The sequence below is a fragment of the Salvelinus alpinus genome, chromosome 9, assembly GCF_045679555.1.
Source record: "Salvelinus alpinus chromosome 9, SLU_Salpinus.1, whole genome shotgun sequence".
Classification (NCBI taxonomy): domain Eukaryota; kingdom Metazoa; phylum Chordata; class Actinopteri; order Salmoniformes; family Salmonidae; genus Salvelinus; species Salvelinus alpinus.
The window spans coordinates 12,752,727-12,775,875 of NC_092094.1; the positions used below are offsets into that span (position 1 = coordinate 12,752,727).

The window sequence follows — 23,149 nt, forward strand, 5'->3', positions numbered from 1 at the left end:
CTGTGTATGGCTGGCTGTCCTGTGGAGGAGGCAGGCAACCTGAGTAGAGCTGCATCGATCCAAGCCCTCCATCATACAGGAGGCAGGGCCTTACAGGAGGAGACCCTACCCAGCCAGGGTTGATGGACTGGGGCTAAGAGGGTGAGTCTCTTCCCCTCCCCAGTTTCACTACTCTCCATCAGGCAGGGCTGCACCTCCCCCATCCCATCATCCCCCAGTCATTATACCGGACCAGAGGGGGAACACAAATACAGAGACAAGTGCCTCGGTGGAGCCAGTGGTGAAGACGAGATCTATGCTGTGTGGAAAATGAGCTGGTCTATCTTTTGACTGGATCCCTCTGTTTGTTTATTAGGATGCCCCTTCTTCCTGGGGTCCACACAAAATAGAGAACATGACAACTAACAAAACACTGATACACTGACAGAGAAGGAAAGTCAAACACATTTTAAATACAATGATATACAAATTATACAAACAATAGTACAAATAAAATGTGTGCGTGTCTTCTGTGTTGTGGTGCTGATGCTGTAGTTGAAGTGTGGACCAGAGTGGATGGCGAGTGAAGAGTCTGGGAGGATTGTGAATGATGCTCTGTTGAAAGGAGAAAGTGCTTTAATTGCCTGTTGAATCGATCACTTCCTTGTCCCTCTGCCTGCCCTGCCCTGCTGATGTTACTCTGCTCAGTCTGGCCATGGAGTACAACGAGGATGGAGTACAGTGGTTGGGAGAGGAGGATAGAGAGAAGTGGATGGAAGACCAGTGGGAGAAATGGTACAGGCTGCACTTCTAGAGTTAAACCAGGGTTGTATTCATTAGGGCAAAACGTAACAAAATGTTTTGCAATGGGAAAACAAAAACAAGTGTTTTATTTTTGGACAACTTCAAGTGGTTCCATCCTAGTTTCAGTCCGTATTTTCCGTTTGGTGCCTAATTAATGTCTCAGGCAGAGATATAGACCTTTACCTGTGGTAAAGATACTGTGCATAGTATCATCAGATGGTTATTTTCGAACAGGGTAACAACACAACCCAGGATGCCTTATTTGGGGGCTCCCGAGTGGTGCAGTGGTCTAAGACACTGCATCTCAGTGCAAGATGCGTCACTGCATCCGGCCGTGATTGGGAGTCCCGTAGGGCGGCGCACAATTGGCCCAGCGTTGTCATTGTAAATAATAATAATAATTTCTTCTTAACTGACTTTCCTAGTTAAATATAAAGCATTATGGTGTGAAATCTGAGAGATATTAGCGGTTGTAGGATATTATGTCCAACTGCTTCCTGGAAAACCTCTACTATGCTATAAGTAGGAAGCTTTAAAAAGTTGTACTAGGAAATGTCCACACTACGTAAACAAAGTATGTGCCGTAAATGCTAGCAGCTTCTCACCTAAGGTAATTAATTACAAGGCCGGAAGTCAAAGGCATAGAATTAACATGAATTCAGTGTATAACATTATTAGCTTTGCATAACATACCGATTCATGTATTTCCTAAGTATAGAATTACAGATAACTGTGCTGCTAGTTTTACAAAGTCGGTTTCATATTTGTTGTCTTGCTTTTCTGCACAATGCCTATGAGAAATGAAGGTAAACTATGTTTATGCTGTGCAGCTCTTTTTGAACATCAGTATTTAATCTGGGGTGTATTCATTACATCTTGCAACAGAAACCGTTTACTGTTTAAAAACCAAACGGAAGCAAACAAAACGGGGAGGTACCCTATCTGAATTTGTCCAGTAGAAACTCTCGTTTTCCGTTTGCACCATAAGAAATGTTATGCAACAGAATCAGCGTAATGAATACACACCTGGTAAGCAGAGGTGTGTAGTGAAACTCTGACTGGTGTAGTAATTGAAGAACCGCCTAAGCAGGACTTGCAGCTGCCTTGTGTTTACTGGATTAGCAAACCAGCACCTTTGCCATAAATCCAGACTGCTTGGCAGTAATGCTCTATGCTAATATACATGGAGGTCATACTAGTCTCTCTCTCTCTTCTCTCTCTCTTCTCTCCTCTCTCTCTCTCACAATTTTAATGTGTTTTAGGGTGTATTAGAGCATTTTGATATCGTCACAGATGGTAGTTCTCCTGGTAGTCCACCTGGCATGTAGACTAGAAGTATAATCTGGCGGTACCTTACTATGACTGCCATTAATGAAAGTATGACTAGTCTGCAGACAGACACGCCTGTGTTTACCCTTTGATTGATGTGTGTGACGTGTTGTGTTTTCACCCCTCTCATTGATGTGTGTGACGTGTTGTGTTTTCACCCCTCTCATTGATGTGTGACACAATGTGTGTGTGTGTGTCCAGGCTGACTCATGACATCAGCCTGGAGGAGTTTGAAGACGAGGATCTCTCCCAGGCCACAGAGATCACTGACGAGGCTGGAGCAAGCCTCAACTACGACAACCTTGACTCACAAGTAAGATAAACTACATGTACACACACCAGACCTGGGTTCAAATACTGTTTCAAGTTGTCAATTGGGCTGGGTTTGCAGTTTTGCGACTTATATTGGTCCGTTATGCCAGGCAAGCTCAATCAAACACAGATCAAGTCTTTGCAATTATTTCAAGTAATATTTGAACCCAGTTCTGGGACATGCAGCCTCAAGCTCCTCTGCACCTGCTCCCCTCCACTAACTCCCCCCGACCTCCATTCTACCACAATGCACTCTGTTTGACTTGACTCTGCTGCAGTCTACTTTTCATAATATGAATATTCGTTACAGAGCGTTGAGACGTTGAGATAAATGTTGCTCCCATCGTGTGATTTTATTTTGTGACTGAGAATGAGAGTAGCTGCAGCGATAGAAGAAACAGAGCAAAGTCCGGAGTAGGCCAAAGTCACTTATCAGATGAATGATTGCAGACGGGGATAGTCCTGAAACGCATGTAGTCCAGAGCTAAGTCGATCTAACATATGACACGTCATTACAGCCTGGCCTTCAACCTTTAGCCATGCAGAGACCTACAACACTAGCTGCTAGGGAGAACTCTCATTTTAATATCAGTCAAATGGAGACTTCAGACCAGGCATTCGCTTAGGGGAAGGTTGTAGGAGTTTTAGGATGCCATTGATGTAGCCTCCATTAGGTTTGTGTACATCTTAATATTGTGTGGTTAATGAAATGATTCAGTATTAACATTATCATTAGATTTGACATCAGTTTAAAGACAGTCAGGGTGTTACACAGTGCTGTTGTATTCCTCACAGAACAAAACAATAGCCCTGCCCTGCCTGTGTTTGTTTTCAGGGAGGTTTATCCTGCTACAGTATGATTGGATTAGAATAACATTACAGTGAGCATGAGAGAGAAAGAGCCACAGACTCTGCTGATGTCATTGCTGAGCGCTGATTGGCTGGCTCCGTCTCTGCTCTCTCCCCCTCCCTCCCTCTGCTCTCCTCCTCACTGAATCATTCTCTCTCTCTCTGCTGCAACGCTGCTGCTGTCTGGATCTTCCCAGGACCATGTGACGTGGGCAGCCAGTAGCGAGGCGGGGAAGGCAGACGGGCGGGGGTTTAGGGAATTGCAGGCGGAGATGATCCACTTGGAGCTGATCGATGCTGAGGAGGATATCCAAGAGGAACAGGAGCACTGGGGCCTGATCCATGGTTCCCAAGACGACCACAGGCTCAACCAGGAAGAGAGAAGGGCCATTGTTTTAACGCCTGTCAGACAGAAACAGCCTAATGTGATAGAATCAGAATCTGCGGAACATCGGGTCACTATGGATACGTACAGGCCCAAGAGACCAACCACCCTAGCACTGTTTCCACAGGTGCAGCCTCAGCCTCCCAGCACTCAGGTGGGGGCTGTTTGTTTCTACCCTGTGAGGACACGGATCATCAGATCATCCGTTTGGTTCAAATAATGTTGGATTAGATACAGAATATGTTAGAAATGTGTATCTAGGCAGTAGAGGTCAGATCATAGATCATATTATGTCTGTTTGAATGATGAGATTTGACAGGATAGGATCTGTATAGGGGAATTGTAGAAGCTAGCAGCATCTGAGCACCAATATACAGTAGGGATTCTGCTAATGTTCTCCTCTATGATTCCAGATCATCTGTTTGGTTTAAATCATTCATGGGAGATCAGATAGAATGGGATCTGTATCGGAGGCAGTTCCCCAGGCACCGATATACAGACTTGTCATGTAAATGTCTGCAGTACAACTTAATGTCCTTGAATGAAAAGGATGATCAGTTCTCATGCTTTGCTACCGTGTATTTGGATATCATAATGCTGGAACTCTTGTGGTTCTCAATCAAGGCGTTGTAGTAGAGGGAACGTTCAATCATGTGATACTGAATGGGCTTTTTCTCCCTCCATTTGACGGAGCCAGGGTTTACCACTGTGTATGTAGCATACGCTCCTGTCCTTGGTCTTTGCTGTCTGAAAATAGAACTGTCCTTCTGTGAGTCTGTCAGCTTCCCTGTCAGCTGAATGGCAACAGACAGGGAAGTAAGGGTGTGCTCACCAGTGATAACGATAGAAAAGGACAGGTCAGAGTCCATCAGTGTCAGTCCAAGGATAGGGCTGTTTACAATGATAGTCCTATGTAGAATGGGTAAAGGAATGAGGATCATCTTTCACCCCTTGCATCTTGTTGATCTGTAGTTATTGAAGTTCGACTGTTTCATCTTTCACCTAGGCTATTAGTACAATTCTTGTCATGTGTGTCCAGTATGGAGCCTAAGAATGATATGAACTCACCCTTTCCAGCTATAATCAGTTGAAACCAGTTATAATCAGTTATCACCCGTTGTTAAGATGGTAAAAAGAAAAAGTCCAGAAAATCTATTTCACAAGGACAACCATGATGAGCACAATGTCTTTCTGAGTATGTGTTGAAATTCACAGAAGATCAGGATAAGGTAGTATGACCAGATGTAGGATAATAACCTGCTACAGCTCCAGTATTCACTGTCAGGGTTCCTTCAGATAACCTAACATCACTTCCACGTCTGGGGAGAGGACGTGTGTGTGTGTGTGTGTGTGTGTGTGTGTGTGTGTGTGTGTGTGTGTGTGTGTGTGTGTGTGTGTGTGTGTGTGTGTGTGTGTGTGTGTGTGTGTGTGTGTGTGTGTGTGTGTGTGTGTGTGTGTGTGTGTGTGTGTGTGTGTGTGTGTGACTGACTGACTGACTGACTGACTGACTGAACTGGGTTCAAATAGCACTTGAAATCCTTAAAATACTTCAGCTGTGCTTGTTTACGCTTGCCTGATTTAATGGACCAATAGCATAGTCCCAAAACATCAAACACCGCTCCTCTGGCACTCTAGGCAGACTAAAGCAAATGCTAAACATATTTGAAAGATTTCAAATAGTATTTGAACCCATGGCAACATGGTCCATGAGGATGATAGAGGGATGCCTGTGTGGATGCTGTTCCTCAGGCAGTGTAATCCCTAATTCTGTCCCTGTCAGTCCTGGTCACGTCTCTGTGTGGCACGGCCTGAACTCTGCTCCTGAGCCCTGCTGCTGCTGGTGAGTTGTGATCTCACCCTGTGTTGGGGTTGGAGAGGATTAGGCTTACCATGTTTTATGTTTCACTCCTACTCTGTCAGAGTGGTAGCCTGGTACAGACAGAGACACTTCATTCATAAGGAGCTAATCTCAAGAACTGTGGAAGCTTGATTCAGACTGCCTGCTCTGGTACCAGATCTGTTTCTGCTGTAGCAAGACCCCACAAACTTGTGCTGTAGCAAGGCAGCACTTAGCCTGGTCCCAGATCTGTTATCTGAATGTTGGCACTGCCTATTTTCAGATCCCCCTCGAGATTAAGTGTCTATATACCACACCCAGTCAGGTTTATAATGTGTTCAAGTACATTGGAGGATTTAGCGTTTGTTTAGACTAGAGAGAGGGACTCCCAACCAATATGTCACCATGGCTGTTGCCGTCACTACGTGTCCCACCTGGTTACATCAGGCTGTTGTGATGGATGGGTTGAGGTGTGTGTGTGTTGCCAATGGAGCTCAAGGCAGTTCAATTATCATTACAGCCATAGTTGTTTATTTCAGCTGTGCTTTCATAAGCCAAGCCACTTATGTGATCATGGATATTTGACATGGCACCTACACAGACTGTATAGACTGCTGCTACCAGACTCTTATTATGCTAAATACTGCACAATTTAAACACCCCCCCCTTCCCTAAAACATGTGTAAATATTGGGCTATAAATTGTGCCTTTCTGTTTTATGCTGATGCTAAAATATGTATTCTATTCTACTGAGACATTTACTTTATGTTCGTATTCTTATCTTGTATTATTTATTTTGCATTGTCGAGAAGGAACCTGCAAATAAGCATTTTGTTGGACATTGTATAGCACGTGTATCCCGTACATACGACTAATTAAACTTGAAACTATAGAGATTCCACTCTTAACTGTGCCAAGTGATTTGTTCAAGATCTCAAAAGACCTGTATCTCTCAGAGGAAATATGTCTAGGCTGTAGCGTGGGCTAACCTGGTTAGGTCGGTGCCATGACTCAGATTACACAGTCAATGGTTATCAGCTGCTGGGGTTGCTGTGGACAGGAGGAAGGAGGGTGAAGTCTTCCGGAGGGGGTTTGTAAAGCTAGGCTCAAATGATGAGTAACCTTACCGGAGACGTGAAGACTTGTTAGCTACCAGAGGGCCCACACAGTAAGTATTGAGTTTGATACCTGGTGGATTTCATAAACTCCAAAATGCCTCTCCTTTATTTCATAAATAGAACCAATTCTTCACGATGAACATTTCAACATCAAACTGTTCTATCAGCACACACACACACCAAAGAAACACATACACACTCTCTCTTTCCTCTGGTTCTGGGGCAGGGTAACCATGGTAACCGTGCCAGTGCCCGGCAGCAGCAGCTGTATCACCACAGTGAGTCAGCACCATCACTGTGAATGGTCTCTATGACAGAGAGTGAGCTGTGTTAGTGTAGGAGCCTTGACTTCCTCCTCTTCACTGGCTCATTCCTGATTCATCTTCCTGGCAGACGGATCTGATTGTGGTGGTGTGTGTGATGTCATCAGGGCTTGGTTAGTCTCGCGCAGAGCCATATATTTAGATGGGTTTAGATTTAGGTGGATCTGGTTCTTCATTCGGCTGCAGGAAGCCTGGAACTGAGGCTAGGGCTGGGTATATGTGATTGGAAACAGACAGTCATTGATCGTAGTGCTGCTTGGCTAAAATAGCTGTTATCTGGGCTGGGTGGGACTGGGCTGGGATGGGGGGGGCTGGCTCTCTGGTAATAATACAAAACAACACTGAGGCTTTCTAACAGCCACTCCTTTGTGAGTGTGTGTATGTGTGTGTGTGCGTTCACTGTACACACATTCCCCTTGCTAACGTGCAATTGTTAGAAAATAAAATTGATGGCCTACTATTAAGATTATCCTACCAAAACTGTAACATCTTATGTTTCACCGAGACGTGGCTGAACGAATAAATGGACAATATAGAGTTGGCGGGATTTTCCATGCATCGGCAGAACAGAGACGCTACCTCTAGTAAGACGAGGGGTGGGGGTGTGTGTCTTTTTGTCAATAACAGCTGGTGCGCGATATCTAATATTAAAGAAGTCTCAAGGTATTGCTCGCCTGAGGTAGAGTACCTTATGATAAGCTGTCGACCACACTATCTACCAAGAGAGTTCTCATATGTATTTTTCGTAGCTGTCTATTTACCATCACAAAGCGAAGCTGGCACTAAGACCTCTCTCAACCAACTCTATAAGGCCATAAGCAAAGAAGAAAATGCTCACCCAGAAGCGGCGCTCCTAGTGGCCGGGGACTTTAATGCAGGCAAACTTAAATCAGTTTTACCAAATTTCTGCCAAATGTGCAACCAGGGGGAAAAAATCAGAGACCACCTTTACTCCACACACAGAGATGAATACAAAGCTCTCACCTGTCCTCCATTTCGCAAATCTGACCACAATTCTATCACTGGAATATGTCCCGGGATTCATGCAATGGCATTGAGGAATACACCACCTCGGTCATCGGCTTCATCAATAAGTGCATCGATGATGTCGTCCCCACAGTGACTGTACGTACATATCCCAACCAGAAGCCATGGATTACAGGCAACATCCGTATCGAGCTAAAGGCTAGAGCTGACGCTTTCCAGGAGCGGGAGACTAATCCGGATGCTTATAAGAAATCCCGCTATGCCCTCAGACTAACCATCAAACAAGCAAAGCATTAATACAGGATTAAGGTTGAATCCTACTACACCAGCTCTGACGCTCGTCGGATGTGGCAGAGCTTGAAAACTATTATGGACTACAAAGGGAAACCCAGACGAGCTGCCCAGTGACGCGAGCCTGCCAGACGAGCTAAATGCCTTTTATGCTCGCTTCGAGGCAAGCAACACTGGAGCATGCACGAGAGCACCAGCTGTTCTGGATGACTGTGTGATAACGCTCTCGGTAGCCGATATGAACAAAACCTTTAAACAGGTCAACATTCACAAAGCCGCTGGGCCAGACGGATTACCAGGACGTGTACTCAAAGCATGTGCGGACCAACTGTCAAGTGTCTTCACTGACATTTTCAACCTCTCCCTGACCGAGTCTGTAATACCTACATGTTTCAAGCAGACCACCATAGTCCCTGTGCCAAAGGAAGTGACGGTAACCTGCCTAAATTATTACCGCCCCGTGGCACTCACGTCGGTAGCCATGAAGTGCTTTGAAAGGCTGATCATGGCTCACATCAACAGCATCCTCCCAGACACCCTAGACCCCCTCCAATTTGCATACCGCCCCAACAGATCCACAGATGACGCAATCTCAATCGCACTCCACACCGCCCTTTCTCACCTGGACAAAAGCTCTAGCTATGTGAGAATGCTGTTCATCGACTACAGCTCAGCATTCGACACCAAAGTGCCCATGAAGCTCATCACTAAGCTAAGGACTCTGAGACTAAACACCTCCCTCTGCAACTAGATCCTGGACTTCCTGACAGGCCACCCCCAGGTGGTAAGAGTAGGCAACAACACATCTGCCACACTGATCCTTAACACTGGGGCCCCTCAGGGGTGTATACTTAGTCCCCTCCTGTATTCCCTGTTCACCCACGACTGCGTGACCAAACACGACTCCAACACCATCATTAAGTTTGCTGACTACACAACAGTGGTAGGCCTGATCACCGACAATGATGAGATGGCCTATAGGGAGGAGGTCAGAAACTGGCAGTGTGGTGCCAGGACAACACCCTCTGTCTCAATGTGATCAAGACAAAGGAACTGATTGTGGACTACAGGAAAAGGCGGGCCGAACAGGCCCCCATTAACATCGACGGGGCTGTAGTGGAGTGGGTCGAGAGTTTCAAGTTCCTTGATGTCCACATCACCAATGAACTATCATGGTCCAAACATACCAAGACAGTCGTAAAGAGGGCACGACAAAACCTTTTCCCCCTCAGGAGACTGAAGATTTGGCATGGGCCCCCAGATCCTCAAAAGATTCTACAGCTGCACCATCGAGAGCATCCTGACCGGTTGCATCATCGCCTGGTATGGCAACTGCTCGGCATCTGACCATAAGGCGCTACAGAGGGTAGTGCAAACGGCCCAGTACATCACTGGGGCCAAGCTTCCCGCCATCCAGAACCTATATAATAGGCGGTGTCAGAGGAAAGCCCATAAAATTGTCAGAGACTCGAGTCACCCAAGTTATAGACTGTTTTCTCTGTTACCGCACGGCAAGCGGTACCGGTGCGCCAAGTCTAGGACCAAAAGGCTCCTCGACAGCTTCTACCCCCAAACCATTAGACTGTTGAACAATTAATTCAAAATCACCACTGGACAATTTACATTGACCCCCCCCCCCCCCCCTCTTGTACACTGCTGCTACTCGCTGTTTGTTTTTTACCAATGCATATTCACTTCGCCCCCACCTACATGTACGGATTACCTCAACTAGCCTGACTCGTTACCGGTGCCCCCTGTATATAGCGTCGTTATTGTTATTCTTATTGTGTTACTTTTTAATAGAACTTTTTTTTTTGCCTACTTTGTAAATATTTTCTTCTTCTTGAACTGCACTGTTGGTTAAGGGCTAGTAAGTAAGAATTTCACGGTAAAGTCTGCACTTGTTATATTCGGCGCATGTGGCAAATAATGTTTGATTTGATGTAATGTTTATCAAATTAAAATGTCTCTCTCCCCCGTCTCTCTCTCTCTCTCCCCCCTTGTCTCTATCTATATACCCCCTTCTCTCTTTCTCTCTCTCTCTCTCCCTCTTCTCTCTCTCTCTCTCTCTCTCTGTCTGTAATATTATTGTAGGACAAGGACACTATTAACAACAATTCGTTTGGAAAGAAGGACACGTGGAAGGAGAATGTATCAAACTCCAACTCCTCCTCCCCCCACATAACAGGTGAGAAGGGGATACCCACTGGTTTATACCATAAACATGTACTGGTAGACAGTAACTGTTTTTAGAATAATACCAACATCAACTTTAAACAAAGCAACAAAGTTTGATTTTGCAGAAGTGAAAGTATTAAGGAAATGAATACTTTGATGAAATTTGTCTAGACATGTTTTATTTCATGTCAATGAGCACAGAGTAATTGCACATATTGTAGCCAATGCGACAGTATTTCATTATACTCTAATCCGCTCATTCCTTCATAAAATGACTAGGCCTAGACTACGACTTGAACACTCATCACAGTCATAATGCTTAAAATGCGCAAGAAATAGAACATGTAAGCGGCTTCTCAATATTCTCCTATTTCTATATGACAGAACATGTTGGATTCGAAACCCACCAATGGCTCTCATTATGAAACTCTATACAGTATGCAGAATGGCTCTCATTATGAAACTCTATACAGTATGCAGAATGGCTCTCATTATGAAACTCTATACAGTATGCAGAATGGATCTTATTATTACTGTAGCCCTTAATAATCCTTCACTGTAAAGTTTGGTGACTAATGAATAATCTTTTGTTTGTGTTGTTGTTGTTGTGTGCCTTGTTTGTGTTAAAGGGGATCCCACTAATGAGCAGGTGAATGACGAGGCTGTCCAGCAGCACAACGGTGACGGCTCTGTGGTCAAACCAACACCAAACAGAGGGAAAGAGCAGGCAGTCAAGGCACACAGCAAGGACTACTCCACGTTCATCTCACACGGAGTTACAGAAACACGGGGCCGACAGCGAGACGCCAAACAGCGGAATAAGAAGCCCTCTGCTGCTCCACACAACCAGGTTACAGCAGCAAAACCCAGAGCAGGCAGCATGAGAGACACGGCTGTGGAGGGGGATAGGAATAGGGATAGTAGCAGGGGGCGAGGAGGAGGACCGGGGCGAGGTCAGGTTCGGGGGTGCTGCCAGGAGGAGGAGCACCAGCCAGAGGCCACCGAGGAGATCTACCTGACCCCGGTACACCAGAAGAACCCTGACACTGACCGTGACACTGACCGTCCCTTCCTGTCTCAGAGCAGCGAGGGCAATCGCATGTCTATCAGCTCCGATGCAGAGGGACCCCCAGCATACCCAAACACCACCCTCCCTGACCGAACAAACCCCTCCATCAGCGAGGAGGATGAGGTCTACCTGCACCCCTCTGCACCTCCTCCACGCTCCTCCTCCTCGTGCCTTAAGCCATCCGTCAGGGAGGGAGGGGACCGGGACAGGGGGATGTGGGACAGGGGCTCTAAGTCTAAGGGGGGGTCGGGGGCTCTGCGGACTGCACACACTCAGAGCGCCGAGGCTGATGGCCTGTCTTATGACTCTGTCAAGTACACCCTAGTGGTGGATGAGCACGCCCAGCTAGAACTGGTGAGCTTGAAGCAGTGCTACCATAGCTACATTGAGGACAGCGACACAGAGACGGTGTATGAGTCAGCCAACGAGGAGGACTATGAGGTGGATCACAGCGAGCTGAAAAGAGAAAGGAGAAAGTCATCACGCCTGTCCAGGGCTTCTTCATCCTCTGAGGCAGGTGTTGGCGGGGGACCTCGAACACGCAAATTCCTCAATGTGTTTGTGAACGGACGTTTACACTCCTCTGGTGAGTTCTGTGACCGGCTGCTGCCATCCTTTTTTAACATTTTATTTTTAAACCTTTATTGAACCAGGAAGTCTCTTGGGATCAATAACCTTTTTTCGAAGGAGACCTTGCTTAAGGTTATGCTGTTTCTCAGTTGTATTGCAATTTCATTGAAACCATATTTGTGAAGGAAGAGAGCTAAGATTACCACTTACCACAAAGGAACTATAAAGGTTAAAGAATGACCAGATTCAACATGATTCAAAGACCAAAGTCACTCCTGTATCAGGATTTTTGGACACTATTAATGTGATAGTGCCGTGAAGCTCCTCTCCTGCCTTGTGTCCTCCAGGTGCAGAGTCCTTTGGCCTGTTCTCCTGTGTGTTAGACGGGGTAGAGCAAGAGCAGAGCCACAGAGCTGTGTTCAGGTGAGACATTGTTTGGGGTTACTCTGTACAATAACCTTCATGAATATGCCATTATACAGTGCATTCTGGAAACTATTCAGACCCCTTGACTTTTTCCACATTTAGTTACGTTACAGCCTTATTCTAAAATGGATGAAATAGTTTTCCCCCCCTCATCAATCTACACACAATACCCCATAATGACAAAGCAAAAACAGGTTTCAAACATTTTTACAAATGTAAAAAATAAAAATAAAAAAAAATTAATATCATATTTACATACACTACCGTTCAAAAGTTTTGGGTCACTTAGAAATGTCCTTGTTTTTCATGAAGACATACATGAAATGAGTTGCAAAATGAATAGGAAATATAGTCAAGACGTTGACAATGTTAGAAATACTGATTTTTAATTGAAATAATAATTGTGTCCTTCAAACTTTGCTTTCATCAAAGAATCCTCCATGTGCAGTAATTACAGCCTTCCAGACCTTTGGTATTCTAGTTGTCAGTTTGTTGAGGTATTCTGAAGAGATTTCACCTCATGCTTCCTGAAGTTGGATTGGCTTAATGGGCACTTCTTACGTACCATACGGTCAAGCTGCTCCCACAACAGCTCAATAGGGTTGAGATCCGGTGACTGTGCTGGCCACTCCATTATAGACAGAATACCAGCTGACTGCTTCTTCCCTAAATAGTTCTTGCATAGTTTGGAGCTGTGCTTTGGGTCATTGTTCTGTTGTAGGAGGAAATTGGCTCCAATTAAGCGCTGTCCACAGGGTATGGCACGGTGTTGCAAAATGGAGTGACAGCCTTCCTTCTTCAAGATCCCTTTTACCCTGTACAAATCTACCACTTTACCACCACCAAAGCACCCCCAGACCATCACATTGCCTCCACCACCATGCTGACAGATGGCGTCAAGCACTCCTCCATCATCTTTTAATTTTTCTGCGTCTCACGAATATTCTTCTTTGTGATCCAAACACCTCAAACTTTTATTTATCTGTCCATAACACTTTTTTCCAATCTTCCTCTGTCCAGTGTCTGTGTTCTTTTGTCCATCTTAATCTTTTATTTTTATTGGCCAGTCTGAGATATGTATTTTTCTTTGCAACTCTGCCTAGAAGGTCAGCATCCCGGAGTCGCCTCTTCGCTGCTGACGTTGAGACTGGTGTTTTGCGGGTACTATTTAATGAAGCTGCCAGTTGAGGACTTGTGAGGCGTCTGTTTCTCAAACTAGACACTAATGTACTTGTCCTCTTGCTCAGTTGTGCACCGGGGCCTCCCACTCCTCTTTCTATTCTGGTTAGAGACAGTTTGCGCTGTTCTCTGAAGGGAGTAGTACACAGCGTTGTACGAGATATTCAGTTTCTTGGCAATTTCTCGCATGGAATAGCCTTCATTTCTCAGAACAAGAATAGACTGATGAGTTTCAGAAGAAAGTTCTTTGTTTCTGTCCATTTTGAGTCTAATCGAACCCATAAATGCTGATGCTCCAGATACTCAACTAGTCTAAAGGCCAGTTTTATTGCTTCTTTAATCAGGACAACAGTTTTCAGCTGTGCTAACATAATTGCAAAAGGGTTTTATAATGATCAATTAGCCTTTTAAAATGCTAAACTTGGATTAGCTAACACAACATGCCATTGGAACACAGGAGTGATGGTTGCTGATTATGGCCTCTGTAAACGTGTGTAGATATTCCATTAAAAATCAGCCGTTTCCAGCTACAATAGTCATTTACAACATTAACAATGTCTACACTGTATTTCTGATCAGTTTGATGTTATTTTAATGGACAACATTTTTTGCTTTTCTTTCAAAAACAAGGAAATTTCTAAGTGACCCCAAACTTTTGAACGGTAGTGTAAGTATTCAGACCCTTTACTCAGTACTTTGTTGCAGCACCTTTGGCAGCGATTACAGCCTTGAGTCTTGTGCTACAAGCTTGGCACAGTCTGAGGTCCTGATACATATGCAAATAAAGTATTTTTTATTTTATTTCTATAAACCTGTTTTCGCTTTGGCATTATGGGTTATTGTGTGTAGATTGATGAGGAACATGTTTTCTTTAATCCATTTTAGAATAAGATTGTAACGTAACAAAATGTGGGGAAAAAGGAAGGGGTCTGAATACTTTCCAAATGCTCTGTACATGGGTTCTACATATATATGAATGCATAAAGCAATCTTACACAGGGTCCTCCTTCAGGAGCTGACAAACGCATTAAAGATTCATTACGTGGATAAACATCAAACACAACATCATAATGGTCTCACATTTAGTTAGTGTCCTCATGTAATCACCACCTCGTTAGTAAGATATTCCATTCTCGCAGTGTTTCATTTGCCTCCACTTTGGAGTGGTTTTCCTTCCCACTGTGCTCCTGCTTGCTCTTTGGGTGTAGGCTGGGTTACTGTAAAGCACTTTGTGACAACTGGTAAAAATGACTTTCTAAATACATTTGATTGATTTATTGATTAACCATGCTGTCTGTGCGATTGACAGGTTTGTCCCTCGCCATGACGATGAGCTGGAGCTAGAGGTGGATGACCCCCTGCTGATGGAGGCTCAGGCTGATGACCTGTGGTGTAAGGCCTACAACATGAGGACTGGGGCCTGCGGCATCTTCCCTGCCTACTACGCTGCCAAGGTCACACAGGAACACAGCAAAGGTATCAAAAATGGTTTATTTCATCCATTACACGGTTTATTATTGTTTATTTAATCCATTAAAAGGGCTCTGAACATAGCAAAGGTAATGCCATCGATACACTTTGGGCATCAATGTTTGGTTATAGGATCAATAAGGTTATTCTAAGAAATGCCTGAAATTAATTAGCCTGAGTGCCAGTCTGTTCATGCTCTCTTGCCAACTCCTTGCCACTCACTGTCATGCCAAACATGTTTGCCAGTTGGAGTTTTGGCACGAGTGCACGAACAGGATAGGATCTTTAAATAGCATTACTTGGCTTTGAATGAACCTCTACTGTGTACTGTGCTGATGAAATTAAATCTGTGTAGACCAGCATTGAATGTTATTGAACTTTGTCTTTGCCCTCGTCTTACCCAAATAATTCAGCTTTTCACTGCTATTAATAGCAGTATGTAATGCTCCTAACTGTAAATCAAACCGTTCTCTCCTCTTATATCAATTAGATGACAAAGATGACTGGGTTGACAGATTCCGTGTAAAGTTCCTAGGCTCTGTTAACGTACCGTACCACAAAGGCAACGATGTGCTTTGTGCTGCTATGCAAAAGGTAGAGTATTAGCCCCCCCTAGTGGTGGGCTGGAGTTTCTAATCTAAACCCATCCTTTCACAGTCCTTATTTGGAATAATACAGAAGGAATGTGATCTGGAAGCTAAGTGTATTTACAGCCAAGTAAACACGGTATTTGAATCTGACTATGTTGGTCCTGTTTCTGTCAACAGATTGCTACCAACCGGCGGATGACCATGCAGCCTCCCTCTACATGTGTTCTGGAGATCAACATGAAGGGGGTGAAAATCATAGTGCAAGATGAATGCAGGACCTCGGAAAGAGTATGTCTTCTCTTATACCCTAAAATGCCCTTATTCCATGACTGCTAACAACAATATGTGTTCACAATGCTTCACTGTTATTAGTTTATGCAACAGTGTTCAAGACCCAAGTTTCATTTGGATTAGCTAGATAAACATTTTTATTTCACTTTTATTTAACTAGGCAAGTGAGTTAAGAACACATTTTTATTTACAATGACCGCCTAGGAACAGTGGGTTCAGCTCGGGGATTCGATCTTGCAACCTTTCGGTTACTGACCCAACGCTCTAACCACTAGGCTACCTGCCACCCCTACATGTTGTGGTATGGAATGTTGTAGTCAGACCATAGTTAATCAATCCCACGAGTCATACATATATTAGTCATATTGCAAAATACAATTCTGGAGTGTTTCTGTAGCTGTGGAAGCTACGGTGTAACTAGACCTTTTCAAAACAGTCTTTAGTGGAAGCAGCAGTCTGTTAGAAGGGTGGACACTGCCAGTCTGTTAGCATGGTGGAGACTTCCAGTCTGTTAGCAGGATGGACACTTTCAGTCTTTAGTGGAAGCAGCAGTCTGTTAGAAGGGTGGACACTGCCAGTCTGTTAGCATGGTGGAGACTTCCAGTCTGTTAGCAGGATGGACACTTTCAGTCTTTAGTGGAAGCAGCAGTCTGTTAGCAGGGTGGACACTGCCAGTCTGTTAGCATGGTGGAGACTTCCAGTCTGTTAGCAGGATGGACACTTTCAGTCTTTAGTGGAAGCAGCAGTCTGTTAGCAGGGTGGACACTGCCAGTCTGTTAGCATGGTGGAGACTTCCAGTCTGTTAGCAGGGTGGACACTGCCAGTCTGTTAGCATGGTGGAGACTTCCAGTCTGTTAGCAGGATGGACACTTTCAGTCTTTAGTGGAAGCAGCAGTCTGTTAGCAGGGTGGACACTGCCCTCGTGAGGATGTTTGGGATACTGTGGTAGCTGGTGACATAACCACACTCTTGCATAATGACCACTCAGTTTTAAGACTTTTTAATCCTCCTCACTCGTGGTGCACCAGCAGTGTGCCCTTTTGGACTGGCTTACTGTATGAACAAGCTCTCAGACACAGACCATAGAGTCTCAGCCTAATATTAGGTTATGTTTTTACTGGTATGGCCTGCGTGTCAGTCTGTTTCTGATGATTGAATTGCCATGCCAAACATGAGCAGAAACAGATGGGCTTCCATGCTAGTATGATGCATTCACTCAGGCCCATAGCCACTGTACCCATAGAAATAGAATGAGTAGGCTACATTCTATGAGTACTTGTTCTAATTCTAGAACTGTACTGTCTCTGACATCACACGCTAGTGCAGGAACTGACCGTGACTATCTCTAATCTCGATGTATATTTTCACAGGGGGATAAGTGCTTTCACTTTTTTCAGCTTAAGAACATCTCCTTTTGCGGCTGTCACCCAAAACATAACAAGTGAGTAAATTAACTATCATGACACATGCTAAACTAAGGAAGTAATTCAACTTAAAGCTTTACGAATACTGAATGAAAGCAGATTCATTGCATAAAGAAATATGGGTGTTTAAAAAGCTGTAACTCAAGGATACAAAGACTAGCAACTGAGAGTTGCTTCTCAACTCTAGACACTGTATCTGGAGCATATTGCATCATGTCTCTCCCATTGCTCTCTCCCATCCAGGTATTTTGGATTCATCACTAAACATCCTGATCATCAGCGGTTTGCTTGTCATGTCTTCATGTCAGATGACTCCATGATGCCACTAGCTGAGTCTGTTGGGTAATCTCTCGTCCTTTCTCTCTGCCACCCCTTCTTACTATCCACATATGCTAATGAACATGTACATCACACTGTTTATATAACACATTTTTCTATAAAAAAATTACTACTGAGTATTTGTACCTAACTCCTCTTTGTTGTTCCTGTACATATAGGAAAGCCTTCCAACTGTACTACAAGGAAACTGTGGGCTACTCCTGCCCAACAGAGGACATCTTCATTGAATAGCGTTCTCTCAATAGTATATTTCTCCAATATCGTGTCATGATGAAACAACTTGCATGGTGGATTTTAAACTGCATTGAATGGTAACGCTTTGGCCGCCTCCTAAAATAAATCTTTACAATATGCCAGTAAATAACCATTTAGTAATACTGATCTGCAACACAATCTACTTGGTGCAGCTTTCTACTCACTGCCATGTTTCTACAGAACAAACATGTCTACAGAAATACCCAAGCTAAAGCATTACCAGTCCCATCCAAAAGAGCCTACATGTATCTTCCTCACAAAGGTTATTGGCCAAAAGTACAGTACTGTTAACTGTAAAGTGTGCAGCCAAATGTGAGGACGGGTACTACAGTACAGAGAAACCAACAAGTAGTTACAGATCACACTCAATATCAAGATAGAATATGTTTATGTGGCTTTATGAGCTATTCCAAATTATATGAGATCACTATCAAGTCACCTGGAAACCTCGTCTCTGTACGGAGGAAGACAGTGGCAGTGATTTCAATCTGTCTACGTGTCCCTGGACTGTTTTTAGTGTCACACTGTTTGATTTCAGATTCAGTTAGTATGTATGTTGGAAAGTTTATTTATGGATTAATTGTCCATCACATCATAACAGGCTTTAAATTAAATGCAGTCCGTCAGTGCATTCTCACCAATTATCTATGTGAAAATGACCTCTGACTAGGGCTTGTCATCTATCTGCCAATACCAAAAAGGTCAATTAACTCTTGTTTTTTTTACTGTATTGAAAGGAATGTAATTTCAATTAAGAAATATAAAATAGTAGTCTGTTATTGAAGAATCAATGTATATTGGTGGGTAAGCAGGTGTAAGGTAAGGATGGTATCCTAATAACATTGTTTCCTACATAATTCAATCATGCTCTATCACATTATATTTGTGGAAATCTATCCGGGTGACCCTTGAAAATGACAATCTATAGACAAAAAAAGCCCTACGTATTAATACTTACTCCGAATGTAACTTGGAAACAATGTTTGGCCAAAATTGTAAGGTGGAATTACTGTATAAGGAAAATATTTCAACAAGTATGATCTTGGCATCACTGTGGTATTACCACTTTAAAAGTCATCCAGAAGGCACTTGTTCTTAAATCAAAACCACAAGTAGTGCCTATTTTCTAATGATTGTGATTACTGTTTACAGTATGTATTTCCTTTTTATTTGAGATGGTTCTCCTGGCACTGTGGGACAGATGTATTTACCTGTACAATAGAAATATGCTGTTTGTCAATGAAATGTCCTACAGTAGGTTTGATCAAACCCAGTGTGTATTGCATGATATCAATGTCAAACAAAACAATGTAGAGAAAGACACAGGAGGTCAATTCTTGTCATTAAATCTGAAGGTGTTTACATCCTCTCTGAACTTCTCTGAAACTCAGTCGGGGTCTCAACTTACTGTTGAGAGTTAGACTAGTAGAATACACAAGGTGCCGTTTTGAAATTTGGTTGCACATCAGCAGTTTTCCTCTTGCTATGTCAGTCACTCAATTAGCTCATGTCAGCTAAAAAAGGTTTGATTGGTAAATAATAATCTAGCGACCAACTATCTAAACTTGTAGTAATCATGGTCGAATTACCGACCGGGGTGCCCCCATTGATTTTCTTAGTCACTGTCACTCGGATATCATATTAAAAACTGCAAACATTTCTCTCCGCCCCATGGACAAATGAGTAGAAATGCAGGAATATAGCTCAAACTTTTTTCTTCGCTATCAAGGGGTGGGGGTTATAGATAGATATTACAAGGTCAATAATAGATTTAGTCTGTCATTGGGAGGATGTGTGTTAACAGGAGGGGGGTTATAGATAGATATTACAAGGTCAATAATAGATTTAGTCTGTCATTGGGAGGATGTGTGTTAACAGGAGGGGGGTTATAGATAGATATTACAAGGTCAATAATAGATTTAGTCTGTCATTGGGAGGATGTGTGTTAACAGGAGGGTGGTTATAGATGGACATGACAGGGTCAATAAGAGGTTTAGTCTGTCATTGGGAGGATGTGTGTTAACAGGAGGGGGGTTATAGATGGGGTCAATAAGAGGTTTAGTCTGTCATTGGGAGGATGTGTGTTAACAGGAGGGGGGTTATAGATGGACATAACAGGGTCAATAAGAGGTTTAGTCTGTCATTGGGAGGATGTGTGTTAACAGGAGGGGGGTTATAGATGGGGTCAATAAGAGGTTTAGTCTGTCAGTGGGAGGATGTGTGTTAACAGGAGGGGGGTTATAGATGGACATAACAGGGTCAATAAGAGGTTTTGTCTGTCATTGGAAGGATGTGTGTTAACAGGAGGGGGGGGGGGGCAGTGTTAGTTGTTTGAAGTAACTTCTTTGTTGTAATATCCAAACCGGACGTGACAGTTTCACCAATTAAAGATTCTAGCTATAAATATTTTCAACAGCATTAGAAACATGGGTGAATGTAAGGTTTCAATATTGGTCAGAATGAAACTAAATGAAGTAGGTTCTGTGCCTCAGTTTACCTAGTTTATCCACCTCCTGGTCCATATCTCAGGGTCAATGAGCAGCTCGGACTTGTTTGGCAGGCCACCTAGCAGCGACAACACTCGGTTATTAACACTAGATGAGCAGCCCACACCCATTGCAATGGTAATATGTTCAAATGAAAAGCCTGCCAAGGTTAATTGTAGTAATGTATGGCTTGCATTTGTATTGCATTATGGGAACAATAGTCTTTGTTATGAACAGAAAACAACACTTGTGTTCTTACCACTGTCCTGGTTGATGTCCTCGTGTCTAACCAGAGCCATCGCAAAGCCATAGGTTATGGCAGGTGCAGAAGGATGGCTATGGAGAGTCACTCAATATCAATAAATCACTCTAACTTAATCAAGCATTATGCATCTTAGTACAATTCAATTATTTGTCCCCTTAAGGCAATTACTAATCCCAGGAAGAGCCTCACAAAGAAGTATCATCTTGTGAGTACTACTGTTGACTGAAAAATCATTCATTATTTGTATTGTAATTGTAATTGTAATCATTGTAATCTTCAGATTTATTTAGAGCAATGTATTGTAATGAAACTGTTCCCTACTTGCATTTGAACCTCTCACAAAGCCCCTCAAAGCATTCTCCAAACACTGATGAACCCACTCCTTCCTGAGCCTCAGCAGAGGTGGGGATGATTACAGTGTTGGGACTCTTCCCTGACAGCAGGTCCTAGTAGATCACATCACAGCAATGATATCCAGGAACTCTCTGTGAGTGGAAAGTAAAAGGAAACAGGATTTCAGGTGACACTGTGCAGTCTAGAGTCACCCCAGTCAGAGGCTGGGATATTTAAACCAGATACGTTTTCAATAGAGACCTGGATCATGTCAGGTATGCAGTAATAAATCAAGTTCTCTGGTCGTTGTGAGAGGACCCGAGGCAGTCCATGGCATCGTTCATCAGCACTATCCTATGTTGAAAGAGATTTGAGTTGGATATGGTCATAGTGTGTACTTGAAATGTTCACAATCATGTCTTGAATCCATTTCAGAGACGACAAACACCCTGAACTTAATGTTACTTAGTGTAATGTAATACTGTACAATATCAATGAATAATGCCAAGTCACACACCTTGCTGCATGTTGTACCAACTCCACTAAACTGTCTGGACCGAGGAGCTGCAGAAGAGAGTTGTACTCCAACATGGCCAGGAAGTCTGTACCAAGCAGAGCACATAACCTATAACAGTGGCAAACACCAGGGATATTCATTCTATCTACTGTATATAACTCAACGGCACACACAGGAGGTCCTTGTTATAATACAGTAGAATTTCATAACTTTTTAACTAAATTATATTCACATTTCTCATATGGTCAAAGACAGTGTTACCATATCACACAGACGCATTAGGCCTACCTAAGTTCTTTCCAATATGTCTGAAGCACCTCCAGAGAATGTGGATAAAGGAGGCCCTGTTATGAGCTCTGACCTTGATGTAGCTAAACTCTCTGAACAGGACATGGTTGCCATTCTTCACACTGCTGAAGCTGTCAACCAATCACAAAGGAAATCAAATACAACATGAGTGAGGACCAAATATAGGTTTCCATTAGTTACCCCAGCCACAAAGTAAAAATTGGCTATATATCGTAAACATTCATGAAAAGCAAAATTAGATTTTTGGTCTTAATTTAAGTTTAGGCATAAAGTTAGCAGTGTGGTTAACTTTTTAAGAAGATAATTTGTAGAAGTAGGCTGGGTTTATGGCTTTGTAAGGAATTTATGATAAATTTAAAATAATTTATGTTATTAGATAAGTAGCGAACCAGGTGGCGAATCGCATCTCTGCATGTCTGGCAGACATATCAGTGTGGATGACGGATCACCACCTCAAGCTGAACCTCGGCAAGACGGAGCTGCTCTTCCTCCCGGGGAAGGACTGCCCGTTCCATGATCTCGCCATCACGGTTGACAACTCCATTGTGTCCTCCTCCCAGAGCGCTAAGAACCTTGGCGTGATCCTGGACAACACCCTGTCGTTCTCAACTAACATCAAGGCGGTGGCCCGTTCCTGTAGGTTCATGCTCTACAACATCCGCAGAGTACGACCCTGCCTCACACAGGAAGCGGCGCAGGTCCTAATCCAGGCACTTGTCATCTCCCGTCTGGATTACTGCAACTCGCTGTTGGCTGGGCTCCCTGCCTGTGCCATCAAACCCCTACAACTCATCCAGAACGCCGCAGCCCGTCTGGTGTTCAACCTTCCCAAGTTCTCTCACGTCACCCCGCTCCTCCGCTCTCTCCACTGGCTTCCAGTTGAAGCTCGCATCCGCTACAAGACCATGGTGCTTGCCTACGGAGCTGTGAGGGGAACGGCACCTCAGTACCTTCAGGCTCTGATCAGGCCCTACACCCAAACAAGGGCTCTGCGTTCATCCACCTCTGGCCTGCTCGCCTCCCTACCACTGAGGAAGTACAGTTCCCGCTCAGCCCAGTCAAAACTGTTCGCTGCTCTGGCACCCCAATGGTGGAACAAACTCCCTCACGACGCCAGGACAGCGGAGTCAATCACCACCTTCCGGAGACACCTGAAACCCCACCTCTTCAAGGAATACCTAGGATAAAGCAATCCTTCTGCCCCCCCCCCCCTTAAAAGATTTAGATGCACTAT

General features: G+C 43.8%; 1 protein-coding gene across 1 annotated transcript; it reads left to right on the forward strand.

The window, feature by feature from the left end:
* Positions 1 to 694: 694 nt before the first annotated feature.
* Positions 695 to 19,367, forward strand: LOC139584481 (C-Jun-amino-terminal kinase-interacting protein 1-like). Its single transcript, XM_071416397.1, has 12 exons — positions 695 to 774; positions 2,314 to 2,425; positions 3,435 to 3,812; positions 10,309 to 10,402; positions 11,022 to 12,047; positions 12,379 to 12,454; positions 14,946 to 15,112; positions 15,597 to 15,700; positions 15,874 to 15,984; positions 17,358 to 17,428; positions 17,655 to 17,753; positions 17,909 to 19,367. Exons 1-12 carry the CDS (start codon positions 695 to 697, stop codon positions 17,979 to 17,981), a joined length of 2,391 nt encoding a protein of 796 aa, XP_071272498.1. The 3' UTR covers positions 17,982 to 19,367.
* The last annotated feature ends 3,782 nt before the right edge of the window (positions 19,368 to 23,149 follow it).

Coding starts and splice junctions, on each gene's coding strand:
- LOC139584481 (XM_071416397.1), top strand. CDS start 695: ATGGAGTACAACGAGGATGGAGTACAGTGGTTGGGAGAGGAGGATAGA. Junction 3,813..10,308: donor CTCAGCCTCCCAGCACTCAG/GTGGGGGCTGTT, acceptor ATATTATTGTAG/GACAAGGACACTATTAACAA. Junction 12,048..12,378: donor CGGACGTTTACACTCCTCTG/GTGAGTTCTGTG, acceptor TGTGTCCTCCAG/GTGCAGAGTCCTTTGGCCTG.